The sequence below is a fragment of the Diuraphis noxia genome, unplaced genomic scaffold, assembly GCF_037042655.1.
Source record: "Diuraphis noxia isolate RWA-SAM2 unplaced genomic scaffold, SU_Dnox_SAM2 contig0003, whole genome shotgun sequence".
NCBI lineage: Eukaryota > Metazoa > Arthropoda > Insecta > Hemiptera > Aphididae > Diuraphis > Diuraphis noxia.
The window spans coordinates 57,880,783-57,904,073 of record NW_028301713.1 but is presented as its reverse complement, the minus strand read 5'-3'; the positions used below and the strand labels follow the sequence as shown (position 1 = coordinate 57,904,073).

Below are 23,291 nucleotides of genomic sequence, written 5' to 3'. Positions count from 1 at the left end.
TGATTATGACAAGATTGGGTGGTAGTAACGTAGTAGCTCTAGTTAATCTTTACCATTACCACTGTGTAATAGTGATTAAGGCGGGTTAGTTAAATCCTTAACCCCCTAAACCAATAAGAATATAATATGATATAATATTTGTAAGTTTATTAGTATATTATAAATGTTATACAGCGTGATTCAGAAAGCAATTTTTAAATTCTTATGAAATTTTTTACTACTTAAGGATTCTGGATTGTCCAATTCTATTTTTTTCAAATGAGTACACAATTTTTCAATTGTAAATTATAAAACAGCTATTTTTTCTGAAAATATTTATGTATCATTGTATCGAAATTTGTCCATGTAGTTCTAAAGTTATTTAACTCCGTATTTTATGGGTAAAAGTTCCATGATAGTCGATAAATAATAGAATTTAATTAAGGTAAAGACTACGGTGTGATTTTGAAGTTCAAATCATTAATATTAATCTATCGATATTAATAATTTGTAAAAATGATCCAAGTATAATAAGTCCTACTAGATTTTACGATTATCTTATATATACTTTTGTAAAACCATTTTTAAGGTATAGTATCCTTAGTACAAACATTGTAATACTAAAAAGAAATTCTTATTCGAATTTTGAATCAAGTATAGCCAGTATATGTATCTAAATGTTGAAATATTGTAAATATTAATTCTTTGCTATTATGATAAAATAAAATAATATTGAAATACAAAAATGTCGAGTGTGCATTAGTGCATTATGAAACTAACTAAAAAAAAATATGAGCTGTCGGGCTGTTTTATAAAAATGCCAAATGTGTTATATTATTTTTATTTTATTTATTTATTTTTTTTTATTGGTATTTAATTTAATTCATACAGTTGTATTGTATAGTATTATTATTAAAAAAATTAAAACTGCAATCTCATCATAATACTTACAAATTGTTTATTTAAATAGTAAATCACTAGCTGTTGGTTATCATCACTTATCACTTATCAACATAAAACTAATGAACAGTAAAAATCTTCTACTACATGTCTCTTGAAGTCAGTGTTAGCAGTTGCCAGTTGGCAGTAAAACACAATAACTATCATATAAGACTAATAAGCTACAATTTATAATTCGTGCGTTGTACGTATAATAAATATGTAATAGCATAGAGTACCTACCTATACCTACCTAGAATTTAGATACCGTAGAATGTATACTAATATAGTATAACTAAACTATACACATAGCTAGTTTACTAGTATAAATTAATATACTTAAATACTCGATGTTAATAGATAAAAATTAATAATAACCGTATCGTCTTCGATCTTTTGATGTTCCGAAAAAATTATATCGAGTCAATCAATTAATTAATTATAAAAATGCTTCATTTTGACTTCAATTATTATGTATTATCCTTAAAACGTATGAAACGTGTTCTATTTTTCTTTAGTCCCCAATGAAGTTGGTACTTCTTTGTTATCGTTAAACCACAGTGTATTAAATATTTAAATGTATCGCCCTAGTTGTCACCAAGTGGACTATATAGACATACGGCCCCACGTTTGCTGTATCTTGTTGTAGGTAAAGTACTTACTATCATATTTTTATAAACTGTTTTTAAAATTTTAAAATAAAATCAAATAATTATTAATATTACTATTATTTTTATAATGAATTGTTCACAATTCATAGTAACATAGGTAAGTAGTTAGGCAACGATAAATACTTCATAATTATACGTAAAAAATACAGTTTTCTAAAGATGATAATTCTTATAAGATACTATACTTACATTTTATTTGTTTGAATGATATACAATTATATTTTTTAAATATAAAAATATGTTGTTTTAGTCTGCTTTAAGCATTTTTACTTTTTTTGAATATGCGGTGTCGGTAGGTTTTATTATGTAATTCACGTGTACATGTAACTTGTATTCTAAAAAACTTATGCTATATAATAGTCTATAACGATTAAGCTTTCCTTTAAATAAATCTGAAAATAAGTAACTTCTAATATTATGATGATAAAATTATTAATACAATATTAAATACTGCTAATTTGTAAAATTTAATATTGTAATAACAAATGTACATATTTTTATATTAGACTTAACTAAACTTCAATAAAAACAAGTCTTGCAAAGTTACAACCAACTCATAAAAGTTTTCATTTTGTATGAGTTTTACATTGTTACGATTAGGCCACTGTATCAAATCATAATATTATATACTATATTTGCCACACGACATCAAACAAATCCTCTTACCAACGAAGAAAAAACCTCAAAATTCATCCAATTTATCACCAAATTCTAACTTAGTTAACCAGCTGTTTTGTAAATAAATTGTATTATTCAAATCGTAAATATTAAAAATATCGCATATAAATTTTAAATTAAAAAAAAAATGTCGGCTAATAAACTTAGCAGTTGAGCCTGTAAATCTCTTTATATAAAAAAATGTATTTTTTAATATTCTGAACTAAAGAACATAAGAGATCAGGTAATGTATTGCCTATAATAACTTACTAAAAGTACAAAAAATATAATATACTTTACCCTCTGCAAATGTGATGATATTTCATATTTTGATTTTGAACTCATTATACCTATAATATTTTTACTGTTAATGAATAACTATTGTAGTTTCCAAAAACAGCAAAAAATATCTCAAAGTTGCAGCTTTGAACTGTTTGAAATTCTAAAAGGGATTTATGGTTATTATAATCTCCTCAGTGGAGTCATCATCCCAATATCCAAATAGTATCCAAAATTGTTCATGCCTAAATCACGGTATCTTGTAAAATAATATATTCCTTCTGTACCTCTGGTCACTCCATCGTTGTGAGCCATCATGGAATCACAGGCCTATTGTACTGTAATTTTGTGGGAACTGCGCGCGTGTGAATACAGTTTTTATAACAGTGTCTTATACGCGACACCTATATACAAAAAGCAAAAACGCAATAAAATCATATTCGCAATAACATGAAATTACCAAACATGTAATTTTTGTCTGAGAAGATTTTTATAGAATAATAATTATTTATTACAATATTAAAGACGCGTCCAAAACTAGGTTAAAGTTTTGAAGAGTACTGCTAATATATACATAAGTGATATCAACGCTGAACACAATATATAAGTGGGTTACACCGCCGGCTCCGCATCACCACCATCCAACAAGTCTAGCACGAATTTGTGTGAATATTGCAGTTTTTACAGTTAGGTACACTGTAAACGAATGTTACGAATGGGTGAATCGAATAAATGGCGATTATAATATCACGAATTCGTAAGTATATAACAGTATAACACGAGGAATGTGATCCAATATTTATTGTTGTGACGTCAATCTCTATAATATAATAAATAGATTATAATTAATTACTAGATACCTAATACTTATATAAGAACCTACTTTTTTATGGAGATAAGCTACTTTTTCAATTATACCATAAAGCAAATATCATCACGAGGTTTAAAGCTTAAACAATCATAATTAGTTCATTAAAATGTTTACTTTAGCATTCTAGAGTTGTAGCGTTGTAGGATTGTTTTACTAAAATTATACATACATATTATTATTATCTTATTAATTTAACAACTATTTTGGATTGCTATAGTGGATGCTTAACACTTTTACATAGATATGAATATTTTACTTTCATTGTCCATATTGCATACTTTCATAGACGTAATTTAATGAAGGTTATAACAGTTATTATAGTTAATATAATAACAATCATAATATCTACTTTGATTCAACTATGATTGTACGCTCATATATTAGTCCAATAAATTTAGGCACAGTTAAACAGGTATACTACTTAATAATTATTAATTAAATTGTTCATTAATTATTACATTATTATAAAGTATTTAAGTATCTATCATTTTCTTTAAAATCACAATAACCTTTTATCAAACTTTATATTTACTACAATATAGGCTCTAAAAATTTTAAGTACCAGAGTAATATTTTATTAAAAGTAATATTTCTATGATAAAATTAATTTAGAGTTACATATTATAGTATTGGTGCGTTTATCGTCAAAATTATCTGCAACAAACTTGCGAATTATTGTAACCTAAGTACCTACCTATTATAAGGATACACCTAAAATAAACTGTACATAATATAATTCATATTTTATAATACAACATGATATATTATTATGTAGGGATAAATCTTTTTAATTCATGAACTAATTTTAGAACAAGAATTATACATTAATATTTGTTTAACCATTATACTATAAGACAGGGGCGTCATTTCAGATTTTTTTTCGGGTGTGCGAAGTTTCAAGCAGGCCATTTTGAAATTTCACCAGGCCATATAAAATAGATATACATACGTATATAATCCTGCATTCAATTATTTCCATACATTATAGACCGGTTATTACTATTTAATTTTAATCACATAAATAATTGTGCATTCGTGGCTCGTGCATTATTTTAGGCTTCAGCAAGGCGCAGGCCAATTGTAACATTCTAAAAGTAAGGGGTGCAACCGCACACCCTGCCCCCCCCCCAAATGACGCCCCTGCTAAAAGATAATATTATAAACAGCTTATACTTAATACTTATCTATAGATTATATGTTATTGTATATTTCTATACAAAATTATAAATAAAGTTAATATGATTAAATTAAACTATACTGTCATAAAAGGTTGAACATATCATTGTAAAAATTATTATAATAATTAATAAAGGTTAAATTTAATTATTAGTTTACGCCTAAAAAACAACTCAATCCGCATACTTATTTAAATTATGCGATTGATAGTTGGTTAATTTAAATCAATATTATAAAAATATTTTCACTACAAGAACAATTGATGTAAAATTTTATTGAAACTATTTCAAGGATTTTATACATCCAGAAAATTGATTATTTCATTCTTACACTAAAAGCACATGACAATTGACAGTAGAAGGTCGACAAAATATTGACCAACAAATAGCATGAAATTGGCAGACATCATGACTACCTCTTACTAAACTATAGTGCGTGATATTCATTTACTGGCTATATAGGAGCTACCGTGTATAAATTAAAAATATAAATTATTAGAAGAACTTATTATTTTTAAATAAAATATATTTTATTGATATCCCACTTTATTGAACATGTATACATTATACTTATATAGAAATAAAATATTCAAATTTGTATGCAATGTGATTATTTGTTATTGTGTTTTTATCAATGCTAAATTGTAATGAATGTTTCAACACATTAAAATTAAAGTTTTATTACATTTTATAACATGAAAGGTAGTAAAAATAAAAATATGAGAAACTATTAATGAGAAAAGTATTCTCGTTTACTTTTCAAAGACATGATCCTTAAAACCGTATTCTATTTCCCGTTTTTCTGTAAATTCCTTTTTTATATTTAATTTTTTTTTTTTAATTTAACAGTATTTTGAAAAATTGAAGTAAAATAGTATAATTTACATACTATAAACAAAAATAATCAACTCAAAACTGTTTTGTAGACTAATCAAAGTATATCAAGTTTATGTGTACCAATTTACAAACGTTTATTAATTCAAACATTATATCGTACTTAAGTTTAAGTTTATTTAATTAATATAGTCAAATTTACATAGTTTGTTTATATATCTACAACATGATAAAAATATAATTTATTAAATTTTATTAATAGATTTAAAGTTTGTGTAGGTACACACATGAGATAGGTATATAGGTACTATAGGTATCTAGATACTAAATAGTGTACACACTAGACAGTTTAGTTATTTAGATACGTCAAAAAATATGTATCTATTTTTTATAAATATAAATATTAAATTTACATTTTGTATCTCAAATTTAATTATTAACATACAAATTACAAATAAAAAAAATTATTTTTCTAAAAATATGTGTGGTAATCCTTCTCAGGACTGAGGACCTGCTTACCAACCTTATTTGTGGAAATGGGGTGGGGCAACTGGTCCTAAATACAACCACTGTGAGGAGCTGGAGAACACAATAGAACATACTTTGTTCAATTTTCCGTGCTGAGCGGATGGTATAGGCGCGAGATAGAGCTATGCGTCGATCGGAAACTGAGTCTCAAGAATGTCCCCGACAAAATTTTGGGCCCGAAGCAGCAGTTCCTCCCAGATGATACATCGAGGAAACGAAAGATTGATGGTTGGTAGAAAATCAGAGAATGGTGGTCTGTAAGATCATGCAGGAAGCAATACTATCGGGTATAGAAGAAGGCTGCAGAGCATGTCAGACTGCTGGCAAGAGGTGTAGGTACTCGCGGTTTGGGTAAATATAGTGTGATTCTGTGGGCTGAAATATAGCTATTCAGAGTGGTTATAAGTCCCCACTTCTGTGTAAATGTATCATATTTGAAGTTTGGTGAATAAATGATACGGGCCCCAGTGACAGCAATATTGTGATATACAGTTTACACCCGGTCCTTGTCTTTTGAACAAAAAAAATGTATATTCAATAGGTGCCTTCATCAAAAATAAAATGGTTGTTTATACCTTTTTTGTTTGATATTAGTGAAAGAAAATGTAACAAATAATCACTAATTTATTTAATGGTCCATATAGTGTATCCAATTGTTAAACCTAAAACTTTCTAATAACGTATAGTAATAGTAACAAACAAACTATATTTTTACGCTTTTAGTTGATTTAAATACTTTTATGATAATTAACTCAATAATAGACACAATTTTATACGGATAAAATAATAAATAATTAACTAAGTAATAGCGGTACGCTGAAATAATGTCCATGGAGCAAATACATATTTTTAAATATGTAAATAACTTAATTATGCCTTCTGATAAATGTTTAAAAATAATTCATAAAAACGTATCAGACTAATTTCATGTAGGTATCCAATCGTTGAACGCCATCTTCTCAATATTGGTGACCCCAAACCGGTATAAATAGGTTTTCGAACTTTATAACATAATATTATAATTTATATTTAGGGAACGGACTTTTATGTAAAATATATTTTTTAGTGGATAGCATAGGGTAATGCTTCCTAAATATATAATTCGATTCATACATCAGAGAATTTTATTTAAAAAGAAACTTTTAGATTCTGAACGAAGTGATGAATGTATTGATTTTACAATGATGTGTGTTTTTTTTGTGTGTCTGTGTATAACTAGTCGAAATAATGCTTCAATTTCAAACTTTGGGGGTGGTTTCCGATGTAAAAGTGAATATCCTTGGTGCATCATAGAGGTCAAAAGTAAACATTTTCTAACAGTTTTCAAAAAAATCGAGAAAAACAAAAAAAAAAATGACAGAAAACGGGAATTTTTCGAGCAAATCGATTTTTTTATTTGGTAGTAATTCAAAAACTAATCACTATAAATACTTGCAATTTTCACCAAATGTTTATGTTAGTGATATATAAATACAGTTTAATTTTTAAAATTTTTTGACTTTTTTTGAGTTATTCATAGACTACTGAAATTTTCAATTTTTTTGAGAATTTTTTTTTGAAGTGCTGGTAAAAAAGTGTTGGACGACCAAAAAAACTTGAAAATTTAATACAAGGTTCCTTATGAGTTTTTCTTATTGTATCTAAAAAAAATTAAAAATCGTTAGTCACAATTTTTTTTAATAAGCGTTTATAGTTCAAATTTTTACGAAATCAGTGGAAAACGCGAAAAATTGCAAGTAAAATTTTGAAGTTGAAAAATCATAAAATTGTTTGTGTTTATAACTAAGGATTAAAAATACAACAATAAGTTTTCCGTAAGTTTTTCTTCAAATAGCTATAGAGAATACTCGAAGCGTCATTATAGGAAAAATTTTAACTGCGTTTGAATTTTAAATTTTTACGAAATAGTGTAACGATAACGGTTTTAAACATTTGTTATTATTCAAAAAGTATAAGTCGTAAATACTTGAAAATTTTAACAGTTATTTAAATTGGCATTTTCTTTACATGATATAATTTTCAAAATTTTTTGACTTTTTTTGAGTTATTTATAGACCACTGAAATTTTCAATTTTTTTGAGAATTTTTTTTTGAAGTTTCGATAAAAACTTTTTGGCCCTATAAAAATACTTGAGAATTTAATACAAAGTTCATCATAAGTTATTCTCATACTGATTAAAAAATTATAAGAATACATAAGCACAATTTTTTTTTTATTAGCATTTGAAGTTCAAATATTGACAAAAATTCGTCAAAACCATGAATATTTTTTTTTTTTGTGTCTGTCATCACGTTTTGGGACAGTAAAAGTGCTTCGATTTTTGACTTCAGTACCATATTCGATCAGAAAGTGAATCTGTTGTGTCAAAAGTAAAAAAATTTTAATATTTTACTAAATAATCGGGATAAACAAACTAAAAATTATAGGAAAAACAGGAAATTTTACGTACAATCAGTTTTCGACAAAATCGATTTTGATTTTTGATGTAACTTTAATACAAATGACCATTGATATATGAAATTTTCACCGAATGTTTATATAAGTGAATACTACCCACCATGAAATTTTCAAAATTTTTTGACTTAAGTTGAGCTATTCATAGCCTATAGGTATATGCAATTTTCGATCATTATTAGTTTTTTTTAAATTAATATCGATGAAAATGTATTTTTTGGGTAGAAAATCTTGAAAATTTAATACAAGGCTCTTAACACATTTTTACAATATCAGTTGAAAAATAAAATAAATTCATTGTCACATTGTTTTTTATAAGCATACAAATTTTGAATTTTGACAAAATATGTAAAAATCACAAAAATTCGCCAAATTGTTTTAAGCTAGAAATTCATAAAAAATTTTCTTTTTAAATCTAAGATTTTAAAATTTAATACAAGATTCTTTAAAAATTTGTCAATCCTTATCACAAAAAAAATTAAATTTTTATTAGCATTTGAATTTCAAATATTGACAAAAATTCGTCAAAACCATGAATATTTGCAAATTATTTTGTAGCTCAAAATTCATAATATTGTTCATATTTATATCCAAGGTTATAAAATTCAACACTAAGTTTTCCATAAGTTTTGCTTCAAATAGCTATAGAGAAAATTTTTAAGCGTTATTATAGGAAAAATGTTTTGAGCGTTTGAGATTTAAATTTTTATGAAATCGCGTAATGATAACGATTTATCCTATAACCAGGTATATGTATATCTATGATAATAATATAAGGTATTATGAATTATGATAACTACATGCAATGTTTTTGGAAAAATTGATTAACCATGCCTTATGCAAAATGCGTCTTAATTGAAAAATAAAATATTTGTTTCAAAATAGAATATATGACAATATTTAAATATAATATATCCTAGACTGACAAATCATCTTCGTTTAGAATCGTTTTTCGTATAAAATGATATCTATCATTGCATTCAAATCTAACCTACCTAGTCAGATACCCCTAATGTACCCACTTTCCCGCTTTTTTTTAGGTGCATTTTTCCATTTTAGGCCATTTTTTATATGTATCTGTTGCTTGAAATCGTTAATTTTAAAGATATACATTAAATGTAAATTGTTTTAAATGTTTCGTTCCGTCTCGTAAATTAGTTATTTTTACAAAGACCAGCTGATCGCGTCTATCTATGAATATTCTATAGTTCTATACCGCTATACGTAATTCCCATCAAATAAACACGATGACGTTACGATACGCGATATAAAAGTAATTGGTGTCCGATTTTTAGTAGGTACTCGTAGAGTATTTAGTTAGTCGAATGTTAGTGTTCGATTAATTCGAATAGTGTCATGAAAAATGCTGAATATTAAACCGTATGGCCGTTGTCGATTACGTGCGTATGTAGGTACAATTTTTTTAAGTTTTCAGTTAGGTATAACAATATTATAAATACAAAAAACTGTTAAAAATTGTGTATTTATCGAATTTAATATAATTTATTAAGTTATTTAGTACATTTTTTTAAGGCACTTAATCGTATTTTTTTAGGACATTTATCTTATTTTTTAAGACATTAAATTCCGTTTCCTAATTATTATGATATATATGTGCAAAAACTGCTCCAAAAACATATATTTCGTACATTACCAGCATTGCAGTACCTATCTAATATTTTGTATACTATATTATACGATTGATAATCGCCTAAGTGTGTATATGCTAACCATAACTATATAATAAATTACATTGCATTATGCCTATTGCCTATAAATCAAATAAAAATAGCATGTTTAGATTAAAATAATAAAATGAACAATGTAATACGATAAAAGTTATATATTAATTCAAAGCGATGTTATTGCGTTCGTGGTTCCTATTGTTTCTAGCTCCTTAGCGTTTCGCAATTTAAAGTCGTAGTAAACTACGTTCATGTGTACCACTCGTTCGAATCTCATTTTGCAAAAATTATAATAATAATAACGACAACAAACAGTAATGAAAAAAAAAACCCGAGGATGTCACGAATTTGGCAGAAAGTACGACAATACAAACATAAATGGATCGTGTCTCTTCGACCTGTTTTCCGTTTATTGTATAATATAATAAAATATAACGCCGATGGTTTTTGGTTATAGAATTCGGTGCCAGGCGGAGCACAATTCGTCGTTAAAAGTTCAATTGCAATACTCCGCGGCGTAACCCACTCAATCGTCAGTTGTAGTTCTTGACAAGGGCGTGCATGCCAACACACAACAGAGCGTACAGGTAATAATAAATGCAAAGCAATAAACTCTATTAAAAAATTTTAATATTATATTTCCATCTTAATTTTTTTATTCAGTTAAATTACTGTTACGTTTGGACACATTTTAGATTATTTTAATATAGGACATCCAAAATAAATATGTATATGTAGGTAGTTGTATAATAGTTGCATCCAAATGATCATTTAATACCTAGTTATTTTCTATTAAATAAAATGATAATAAGTAAGTGATTAAACAATAATATAGCTTACTTATACAGTTCAAATAATAGAAGTCAGCATTGACTATATTAAACTGTCATAAAATTAAAAATTTAACATGAAGTCGACATTTTAAATTAAATAGGTACCTATTATGTTAGATTAACTTTTGTACAATAAAATTAATAGATAGGTATTAATACCTACTTATATTTTTCAAAATAGGTATAATGACAATAGTACCTAAAATACAAAATACACAATGTTGAAGCTTAAAATATTTGATAAGGAACAATATACTTATATACATAATACATACATCATGCATCATATATAAATACTGTAAAAAACCAAAAAACCAAATATTTTTTATTTTTTAAACAAAGATATATTTTCGAAAAATTAACATAAAAAACAATATAATCTATTACGCAGTGATGACTAAAAGAAGTAAGCATATCATGTAACTTGTTATGTTATACTTAACAAAGTATTAATATATCCTTGTGCGAAAAAAATGTCGTTTCCGTAACCGCTGAACCATAAACTCTGTTTTCGAGGTTAAACAGTAATTACTTTACCCTGCACCTATTTAATAAGATCCAATAGAATTGTATATATCTGATATTTACAATTAGTTGTGTAATAAAAAATGTCAAAACAATTTTTTTTTTATTGAATTCAATTGACTGCACCCTAAAAACTTAAAACCATATAAATCTTTGGTGGGTATATCTGAAGGAACGTGCCGATATGTCTTAGTGATATTCTATATACTGGTGTGATTGTGTCTTTCTCAAACGTTTCATCATTATAATTAAATATGCGTAATATGCCTAGTGACAACACAATGCCTGATAATGAGTGCCATCGTTGTTCTGCTGGAAAAAAGGAACCTGTGACACGTACGTGTGATGAGCAGAAAGAAGTGAGTTCATTAAATTTTATATTATAATATACCTAAGTAGTTTTTCACGTATGAAAAAAATAAATATATGATATTGTTGTTATGCATTTGTATTTTTTTCAGGTTCTCTCATCCGTAGTTGACGATTATTATCCTTGGGGAAAACCTGGACATGGTGCTCCCAACAACGATGGTCTTCGAAAAAGAAAAATATTTACAGATCCTCCGTCTCCACCTTGGAAGGTATGGTGATTTACATTATTTATAATGTTATATAAAAATAATAAATATAATATAAAAATAAAAAACTAAGAAATCGTGTCGGTAATATAACTTATCGGTAATATAGTCTGTTGGCATATATACAACGTGAAAAAAATTGTTTCTATTGTAGGTCATGGGATTTAATTTAATATGCTAAAATTATGATATCTGGCTGTAGTATACAGATATGTATATTACATATTCATAATATTATGTTTTTAACTATAATAATATATATTATATATAGGTATGTATAAATCAATATAATATAATTGTTTACGAAAAGATTTAGGTAATTTAATTATATACAGTTCCCACGTTAAATAATAATTTGTTTTATTTATTGAAAAAACTAATTTAAATATGTTTTTAAAAAAATCGTTTGGAAATTTTTTTTTACATAAATTATTCCATTCTAATTTTATAATATAAGATATTATCAATGAGGATATTTTAATTTTACAAGTGAAAATATTTTACGTGTGAATTTGTAAGTCGACGAAAAATTTTTAATATTATGATATTGTGGTTCTATGTATTTAATAAAGTCAAAAGTCAAAATAAAAAATAATAACCAATCATGTGTGGCTTCACAAAATATTTAAAATGTATACCTTGTTATACAAATATATTATTTAGGTACTAATACAGTGTATAATATTATTAGCTTATTATATATTGGAATATTTATAGATATATATTATTATTTATTACACTTACATAATAGTTGTGAGGAAAGGAAAACTATTTTAAAATATAAAGTAAATCTTCATCAATTTTTACTAGACCTCTTGTCTGTAGAAAATGATTTCTATATAAATGTAAAGAATATGAATAAAATACCTCTATCATAAATCATAACATATAAGTAAATATACTCAATTAGTGTTATAACAAATCACATTCCATTAAAGTGCACACTACCTATCATAGGTATAAAGGTATATAAAATATTTTTTGAATAGTATTGTGTAGAATTTCTTATTTAATAGCCTAACATTATTATTTATGGAGTATCCAGTGTATGCACTACATAAAACACAATGCAGAAAATATTATAATATTATACTTTCTTTTCATTGGCAATAAATTATTATGAACCAAAATGCATGCAATAAAATAATATTAAATACGCATATACGATACACCAATGTAATTGGTTGACAACATTATTGGTTCTATTATTAGAATATAAATACAATTTTGTTGAAATATGAAAACATTGAAAACTAAAATGCACCTATAGGTATAATTTTATTATAGGATACTTCTTTCATAGAATAAACATAAATATTAAGTATAAATCTTTAATATATAATTTACTAATAAATATTGATCCTTTACATTACAAAATAATTTATTGAATTAATCCAAGTAAATAGATACCTTAAAATATCATCAGTATAATTTTCAATTAACATAATATACATATTTTGTTACATTTAGCTATAAATGAATAATATTATAAGGTATAACAATCATAAAATAAAATAATTGCTAAAGACGATTTTAGGAAATTAGTAACGAAGTGACAAAAATGGGAAGACCAGGAGGCGGAGCACCTCAAAAGACGTTGTCCGGAAAAATCAAAAACTTCCGTATTGAAGACCCACAACTTAGGTTTCAATTTCATGCTCCTGATAGAAACATGGTTGACAATGATCTTCGATACAGAATGCCATTAAAAGACCAAAGAGCTTATAAGTTGGAATTAGGTAAGGGTATTACATAAGTAATACAATATTTATGATATTACTATAAATTCAAATACAGTAAAACTTCGGTAAGACTGAAAACTCAATAATACGAACAATTTCTTTGGACCGGATTCATAATGAATGTAAACCCCCCGTTAAGTCAGAAACTCCGTTAAGACGGAAAAAATGGACGACCCTAAAAAGCGAATGTAATTAATTTATTATTATGAATAAACACAATAAATTACTTATAAGTTATAATTATTTTAGTTTTGTAAAAAATTATTAAAACTTGAATCGTTTTTAAAATAGATATTGAAATTATATTTAACTAACATTGTTTGTAAAGTTATAAGGTAGATAATATTATGTGACCTCACTATACGGATATTATACTATACGGGGCAACATTTAGGCAATTTCTAGTCTCGTCTTAGTCAATATGGGTTAGTTGTAAATGATTATTATCGTGAGTGAAATTTAATACAGTTACCACTCTAGACTAGAGTCTCTTGTACGTTCAAGCACATGCCAATAATTCGATAAGATAATAACAATATGAAATTCACTATACGAATTCTACGAAAACTTACTTATATTATTTTGACAAAATGAAATTAGTTAACGTTGCCTGATTTTGATTTTGAAAAAATATTTAAATTCAGAAGAAAAATGTCTGCAGATCGTATGAAACAGTTTCCATTTCTAATTTTAATTATGATTTGAAATTTTGAACAAATAAATTCATATTTTCAAGTTTTCAATTACAATTCGCATTAATATAAAATTTAATTTTACAAAATATTTCGTACGATATTTCGTACCGAATTTTCTGGTGAAGTCAATTTTTTTATAGAGTGAAAATTGAACAACAAAAATTAACATTAATTATGTCAAAACTATAGGTATTTTGAGTTAAAATTGACAGTAGTGACGGAGCCCCTTTATAAATTACAAAGACAAAGTGAGCACAGGTATTGGACTTGACACGTGTACATACATTTCCGTTCATTGACTTCAGTCGAGAAAAGCAAAGATGGGTTTTTCTTATAAATTTAAAAGCAATGATAAACCATTGCTTTCGGAAAAAATTGTGATACCAAAACTTTATTTAAGCTTTAAAGTTATTAAAGCAAACCTTTATTAAGTTTCTACGTAATATTCAAAATTTAGGTTTCAATTTTTTTTTTTTTTTTCTATAACCTGAAAAGTGTACGATTTATATAATTACTTAATATAAGACACGAAGAATCTTCTAGGAACATAAACAATTCGATATTAAAAAATAAATATGATTTAACAAAGATATAATATTATTATGTTATGTAATTATCTGAGTATTATTTGTACACAGTGAATAGATTCATTAGAATCGACCGTTTTGGCCAAAATGCGTCTTCAGGTTAGAAATGTACAATGACTACTTGGTAACCACATCGAGGTGTGATTGAACGAATCTGTGATTCAAACTAAACCGTGAAAAAAATAAAAATAATAATATGAACGCCTGAAAGATTCACACCTTGGCAACACAACGGTGTGCTACGTGTGGTGTATACATATTATAATTATATAGTATAGAATGGATAGGCCATTATAACATTTATTTCGAGGTTACACGAAGTCTTATCAATCATCAAAAAGTCAAGTTTAAGAAGACTTTTGAAGACAACCGACAAACAATGCAAGTACGAACCATATCTCGCAGACAAAATAATAGATCGTACGGAATAGGGAACACTTAAATTTCAATTTTTAAAAATATTAAATAATTAACTAATTTAAAAAATAAAATGCATTAACAATAAAAAATATTTGTCATAATCATATTATCACAGATATCTTCTATTATCATTATCAAATAAAACTAATGATAAAACCTCTTGAGTGTGTTATATAAAAGCAATCTATCTCTCATCCACATTCCGGACCGTGACCCCTTGTATTTTAAATATAGGATGGCCTATTCATTCTATATTATCTATGGGAGTATATAAAATACTGAACTGTCAAAACTGTTAATCCCAACTACATCGCATTGTTTATCTTTTGGAAAATCCATTCATATCACTAACCAAGTACCTATACTTTCATAATACCTGTTTAAAAAAATAAAAATATCGTATTTTTCGTTAGAATGGAAGGTTTCATCCATTGTTGAACTGCAATTTGTAATCTTAATCAATAAAATAAAAATCAGGGGGATATCCCAAGTGCGTCCCGTTTTTAATTTTTACCTTTTTTATAGCCCGAGTGCGTCCGCAGTCTTATCGACAAATTATAATGAATAGACCGAGTGCGTCCTCGGTCCACAACTACTATAGTTAATATGTATCTATTTAAGATAAAAGTATTGTACTTTATTTTTTTTACAATTATTTACAATACACGGCTTAAGTAATGGTCATTACATACCTTTAGTTTATTTTTTACTTAATAATAAAAAATGCGAATCATATGCAAAATGTTTTAATATATTAAAAACTGAATATTTTTAATTAAATTTATGTTGTTCTCCCGAATATATATTTGCGGATTTTGAATTATCTATTCATCTCAGTGCATTAAAAGTTTGGCCAACTATAATAATTTAAGGATGTTGTTTCCATTTGGGACAAGCATGGTGGCGTCACATTCAACATTTGGGGTTGAATAAAGATTATCGCAACCAAACAGAAAAAGGTTTATTTTTGAAAAATAAATTTGGTTTACCATTATTAAACCTAGAAGATGTAGAAAACTGTATATTATTGAAGATTTTGTATCTATAATGCCGAAATATGAAAAACTCAACGAATTTATGGATTACATTATAGAAAATTTCCCATTTCCATGTGGGCCGAAATGAATAGTAATTCTGAAAGAACAACAATTTGCTTGTGAAAGCTTTCATTCCAAGTACAACTCATTATTTTATACACACCACCCAGACACATATGCATTTTTGGAAATATTTAAAAAAATTCAAATTGATACTAAAATAGCAATCCGAACGGCCACACAAATACCAAAAAAAACAAAGGAAAGTACGTGCAAGAGAATTACTTACATCGAAGACAATATAAAATAATTTCAAAGTAATAAAATATCAAGATTCGATTTTGTCAAATAATGGCATTTAAACACCAGCCTATATAAATAATAAATATATATTATAATAACAAACAATTTTTTAATAAATTGTACGCTCACCTAAACTTAACAGTTTAAGCTAAAATAAATTATTAATAATAATAATAAAAATAATATTTTTGGGGTGTAAGCCAGTTCACCTCCTAGTGGTGCACCCTGGGTAATTCTAAATGAACTGGGGACGCATTCGGGCTATGTAAACATTATGACCTTTTTTTCTTGGGACGCACTCGGATGATATTTTATTCTGGACGCACTATAGGAACATTAAAAAAGGATCATTTTTGTTAGGGACGCACATAGGTGACCTTCTGCTGTATAGTATGTTACAAGTGGGCCACTATGAGGGATGGTATTAATTATGAATTCGGGGGTTTCCGTTTTCCGCCAAAAGGACCCTAGCCCGTTATCACCATGGCCGTTTTCCGCCAAAAAAAATTAATAAGGTTTGAGAACCCCTGAACTGAATCCAGATACCAAGTAAGCTCCTCACCTTGTATCATACACGCGCCAGCTCACCTCATGGCTCACACAGATATTGATTATAAACTATATTACCTATCTAATTCTTATCTTACGACTATTATAAAGTATTATTATTCGACTATTTAGGTATACCCAGCGTATTTTCTAAAGCATAGTCTACTATATGCGAATTGTTATGATTATAAACATCACTCATTACTATAAAAATTAAAATAATATAAAAGTACACATTCAATATTAACCATACGGAAACGATAATCTTTACAATTATCATATGTTTGTTGTTCAAATAATACATTATTATACAAATTTAAAGCATTTTACGTAAAAACTCTAAACAGTTTAAGTATACATTTTTATGATTATAAGCATCACTCCATGATAAAATAAAAATATTAGTTTATTTTATCATGCATCACTCATTATTATAAAAATTAAAATTATATAAAAGTACACATTCAATATCACATGTTTGTTGTCCAAATAATACATTATTATACAAATTATTTACTATCTGGAAAAGAGATTTTTTTGACAAACTCAGTAGATGTACTGAGCACATCGTAATCATAACTGGCTGATGGATTCAGTTCAGGGGTTCTCAATAATAATTTTTTATTTTTTTTGGCGGAAATCGGAAATATAACCTTTGGCGGAAAACGGCCATGGTGATAACGGGCTAGGGTCAATTTGGCGGAAAACGATTACGCCCATGAATCAATGATATAATATCATTGTGTACGAAAAACGAATCTGAGTGGAGACGGTTTTTTGGCCTAGAATATAATATTATTTATTTATATTATGTATTAACAGGTATCTATCCTTATTCCTTATATCTGTATGTGGTATATATACCGGTATGAAAATTGGCAACAACGCGTAAAACTTCGTATGCAATCGTGTAGTTGAAAATCAGGTAAAATCATACGGAATCATGTAGCTTAAAAAGGTATTGCTGATAACGAACATACGCAATCGTGTTTTACCCAATTTCAATATCTATATTATTTATGGGTTCTTTATAAGTACCTTTAAAGTATATTATGTTCTATACACACAATGTTTTTAACAATTTCTTCCTATACTCCTATTAAAATGAATTACTTTAATATAAATATACCATAAAATGTACTTGCCTATAGCTTAAATAGACTGACAGACCGTCTTTTCTCAGAACCGTTTTTCGCTTACAATTATTTTTTATCATTGGATTCAAAAACACGCGGTGATCCACATGACACCTAATAAACAGCAGAGTCTATGTTCTATAATGCATAAAATCAAACTAATTCCTAAATGTTCTGTAGATACTAATAAAATAATAAAATAATCTTCAGCTAGTTTATCATGAAATAATATTTAACTTTAATTAAAATTCATATTTTTGTTACTTTTCTATAGTTATATATACATTTAAAGTGTTTAAAATATTTAATTTAACTACGTTATTGTTACAAAACATCGTATTGTATTTTATATTTGTTTTTAATTTGGTAATATTATTTAAATTTTAAGATAAAATCATATTATAATTCATATCCTGCAATATCTTTTTAATATTATATATTTTGAAATATGATACAAAATCACGTTTCATCAAAATGTATTATGTAACTTAAACAAGTAACAACATAATTCTTTTTACATCACGGGTGTCGGGTATATGTTTTAAATAAATAGTACCTCCCAAATCTTTACTCTGGATTCATGTTCGATGTAAATTATCCATAACAATATTCTTTTTATTAGTAATTTAAAATTAATACAAAAACGAATCATTGTAAATGTTTTCAGATCAAATGGTCAGAGAAAAACAAGAAATAGTAGAAGAAAACCGCAGAAAAGAAATGATACAAGACCAAAAATTGGTAAGTTCCATCGTAGTGTACATTTAAATATTTCAAACAATTTGTACATGTTAATATTGATTGGGTTAGTTGTAAAATGATTATTAGAATTCGATCGCAGATCCCTGGGGTACGCCATGCCCAGGGGGTGTTATTTGGAGAGATCCAAAAAGTATTGGAAAAAACTTCTTTCGATCGTTGGTAACAATTATTTCTGAACATTGATTAACATTATACATTTACCTATAAACGATAATTCTATCGTAGCTTTTTCAAATTCTTGAGCTTTTTGCTATAATACTATAACAAATTTTTTTTTTTTTTTATTAATATCAAACATTTTAATTCTATATATATATTATATTATATATATATATATATATATATAAGCTTAAGCTTTATGGCTTGAATAAATAATATTATAATATGTTTTGAACTTAAACAAATATTTTAACTATAATAATATTTGCATGGTAATTTAATATTATAGCGTATATTGCTTACGTATAACTCATAATAATTATTTGAAATGGTAAAACCATAATATTTTATTTTATTTTTAGGGATACGTGGATGGAAGTATATTAAAATTGGGATCGCATCCAAACGACAATAAAGAAAGCACTGAAGATATTGTAATACTTTCATACATTTAAAAAAAAAAACATATTATTATTAAAACTATTTCGCATTGCCATATATCTTACGATAAATTATAATCATATAAATTTACCTCGTCGCCTCAGGTGTATTATGTGAAACAAATTATCATTAGAAAATGCATAATATTATGTTATTAATATTTAATATTGTAACTATTAAACTCAGATAATATAAAATATGAAGGTGTATGAGTAGACAACATAATTAAAATCTTTCAACTGTTTTTATACAATAGATTAATATATACGATAAACTTATGAAGTATTAAACATGTTTTGTAGGAAGCGGTTACGGGTGGAGTAGAGTTAGCGCCATTACTTGCGGCAAGAAGAAGACAAGAAAATAAATGGCCTTTGCACACCAGCGATGTAACGAAAAATTATGATCCTAAATCAAAGCAAGTTATATTTTATATAAAAATAGTTATTCGTTAAAAAATATTACTGATTATTATATTTTTCATATTTTTAAATAAATGATTTATTTTTAACAATAAAAAAACATTTCGATTAAATTATTTGTAATGATTAAATATGATATTAAATGATTTTTAAAGTTATATGATTTGTTTCCAGTTTCTTGATAGATGAAAGAGAATATCACCAGTTTCTTGAAAGACAAATCAGCGGACGTGAAAAACGCAAACAAGTAAGAATGGCATTACTGCATTAGTATCTAAATGCGATTATATATACATGCTATTATATTGTATTATACAATAACATGACGATTGAATACATAATAAACCTACTTAAACATTGGATATAAAAAGTGAAAAAAAAATGATTACTCATTACAATGAACTAACAAATATATTGGGAAATATGTTGTTGATAAAACTTTTAATCTTTTATTTTATCGACAATTTTAGCACGAGCACGAAGAAGATATACAAGAAGGACAAAAGCATCATGAAAATTGGAATGAATTCTGGGGTAGACCTGGTGGTGGAGCGCCAAAAGGAACAACGAGACAAAAAGAAAATCTTGAGTATATGCTATATCAGCTGCCTATAATTAACAGGCTGAAAGAAAAAGAAGAGAGAAAAAATTGCGGCGATAGCAAACAATCACCAGAAAAATAAACAATTTTTTTACAGCTTGTCTCGTTGAATCGTTTTAATATTCAACTATAGTAATTGTTCACGATGAGAATAGCGGTACTTCTAACAATTTATGTAATAATATGAATAAACTTGCGGGTTAATTTAGTTCGTAGAATAATGTTAAGAAATACAATTTAATTTATAAAAATTAATCTTTGTTACACATGGCCCGATTTTAAGTTTCATTCAACTTTATAAAATTATATAGGATTCACATCAATACAATTTTTTAATTCACGTTTAATATTAAATAACATCATATTTAGAATTTGAGTCTAGTACGAAAGTATAATAATATGCATTAATTCTTCAATAATGAGAATGCTATAAATTTGTTTCTTCATTTTATGGACCCTCTTTTTTAGTTGGGTAATCATATTAATAGTATTCAAAGAATATTACATACTATAGTAAATTGCCGTTGGATTAGAAATTAAACACGAATAATTTTAAACTATGATTATAATCTTAATTTTAATGACCCTTAAAGACTTTCAAAGTGCCTACAAGATTGAAGATTAAAAAATGAATAACTCAAAGATTTCAAAAATATTAAAAATTATCTAAGACCTAAGTCTGACGAAATGTTTTTGACCAGCTGCCTTAGTTCTTTTAAAAATAAAATATGAACATCATACTGAAATTATAAGTATATTATGGTGTTTTGATTGATCAGTAATTTTAAATTGTTTTTTGATTATACATTTTTGTTTATGATTTTTAAACGTTTTAATTGAATCATGCATTGTTGTTATAATTGTATATGTATTTCAATTATTACATTTTAAATTATAATATATTTTAACAAAACGTAGAGTACCTAATTCAGGATAAGCAAAGCTTGATATATTATATTACCCAAAATCAGCAGGATATGCTTTCAATTATTAAAATATAACGTCTATATACCTAAATTTATCTTCAAAATGTTTTTATGAAACGGTTACCTTCAAATTTCTCTGTTTTGTTATTTGCTGATTTTCAATTATATTTGTTACTAATTATTGAGAAATTCGAAAAACTAAGTTTTTAAAACGCAAAATACTATAGGTTTAATTTATAATTTATTAATAAGTACACAGGGGGCATAGGGCGCGTGCTCAATAATTTGATCTGCTCAACAAAAACGTTTTCTTAAAAATAAATTAGATAACACCAATCTTTTTAAATATAGCTCCTGAGCTCAACTCATCGGATAATACAATAATAACGATGTCAAAAACCTGATTATCCATTTAAACATCGATTAAAATTAATGTGCGATATGTTTTTTAAACGCACTTTAACGACTTTTCACTTTAAAAACTCTGAATACAATATAATTATAGACATAAGCAAGTTGGTACCTAATATTTTTTTTCGGATTTCTCTTTTGTTACTCATCGAAACCGGCAATTTTCCTTAGATTTAATTGTTTTAATAAAAAAAAAAATTATATGTTTTCATTATAAATTATGTACCTACCAAGCTTAATCTTATTTTTTTACTTACAAATAAAACCGTCGATGTCATAGCAAACTGCATATATTCGTACATCCATAATCCATATAATATAATTTGTTTCCTCGTATAAACTAAATCACTAGAAACTAAAAAAATAAAAATTCTTATAGAAAACTAATGACATCACGAAAATGCCTACTCCATTTAAAATAATTGCTTGCAACTGTTCATTTAATTTCAAAATGTCATTAGTTGCAAGGTTTAGTGAACTTAAATAAAAACCATTCCTTTCGTCGATTTCTGATTTCAAAATAAAAATGGGTCTCTATACAATTTTTACATATACCTGTTTGGTACACAATAAATTTGTATGTATTTAAAATAAATTATTTTTGATTATGTGTAAGAATATATTGGAAAATACTAATATTTATTTATATTAATATAATACATATCAAATAATAAATTAGAATGGTTAATAATTATATCATGTTTTTTTTTTTTACCAATATATTTTGTTCCATTATTAAAAAACTAAGTATATTTAAGAGTTTATTCGCGTAAATTATTTGTTAATAATTGTTGCTATTTTATTAATTTTATTTTTGTTAACAAATACAGTAATCGATATTTGTCAATGCTTAATAAAAAAAAAAATATGTATATATATAATATATGAAGAATGCATTATTAATGGTTGCTTTTTTTTTATATTTTCAATTTTGATTAATTATTGATTCCAAGGAGTCTTATATTTTTTAGAACATGCTTGTAATATTTTTTTTGAAACTATTTAACTACAATGCATACCTAATATATACAAACACTATTAATTTAATAAAATACTAAAAATATTATAAAAGTATAGATATATAAAGATGG

The 23,291-nt window shown here is 26.2% G+C and overlaps 1 protein-coding gene across 2 annotated transcripts; it reads left to right on the top strand.

Moving 5' to 3' along the window:
* Window positions 1-10,410: 10,410 nt before the first annotated feature.
* LOC107173387 (uncharacterized) lies at window positions 10,411-23,085 on the top strand. Of its 2 annotated transcripts, XM_089222356.1 has the most exons (11): window positions 10,411-10,431; window positions 10,531-10,660; window positions 11,703-11,790; window positions 11,893-12,012; window positions 13,547-13,748; window positions 19,146-19,219; window positions 19,307-19,399; window positions 19,762-19,833; window positions 20,143-20,258; window positions 20,437-20,509; window positions 20,733-23,085. In XM_089222356.1, the coding sequence occupies exons 2-11, from the start codon at window positions 10,635-10,637 to the stop codon at window positions 20,943-20,945; spliced, it is 1,077 nt and encodes a 358-aa protein (XP_089078482.1). In that variant the 5' UTR covers window positions 10,411-10,431; window positions 10,531-10,634; the 3' UTR covers window positions 20,946-23,085. The 2 variants fall into 2 exon arrangements, with proteins under 2 accessions (XP_089078482.1, XP_089078483.1); XM_089222357.1 differs by lacking the exon at window positions 19,307-19,399.
* Window positions 23,086-23,291: the final 206 nt, after the last annotated feature.

Coding starts and splice junctions, on each gene's coding strand:
- LOC107173387 (XM_089222356.1), top strand. CDS start 10,635: ATGCCAACACACAACAGAGCGTACAG. Junction 11,791..11,892: donor CGTGTGATGAGCAGAAAGAA/GTGAGTTCATTA, acceptor TATTTTTTTCAG/GTTCTCTCATCCGTAGTTGA. Junction 19,834..20,142: donor AAGAAAGCACTGAAGATATT/GTAATACTTTCA, acceptor CATGTTTTGTAG/GAAGCGGTTACGGGTGGAGT.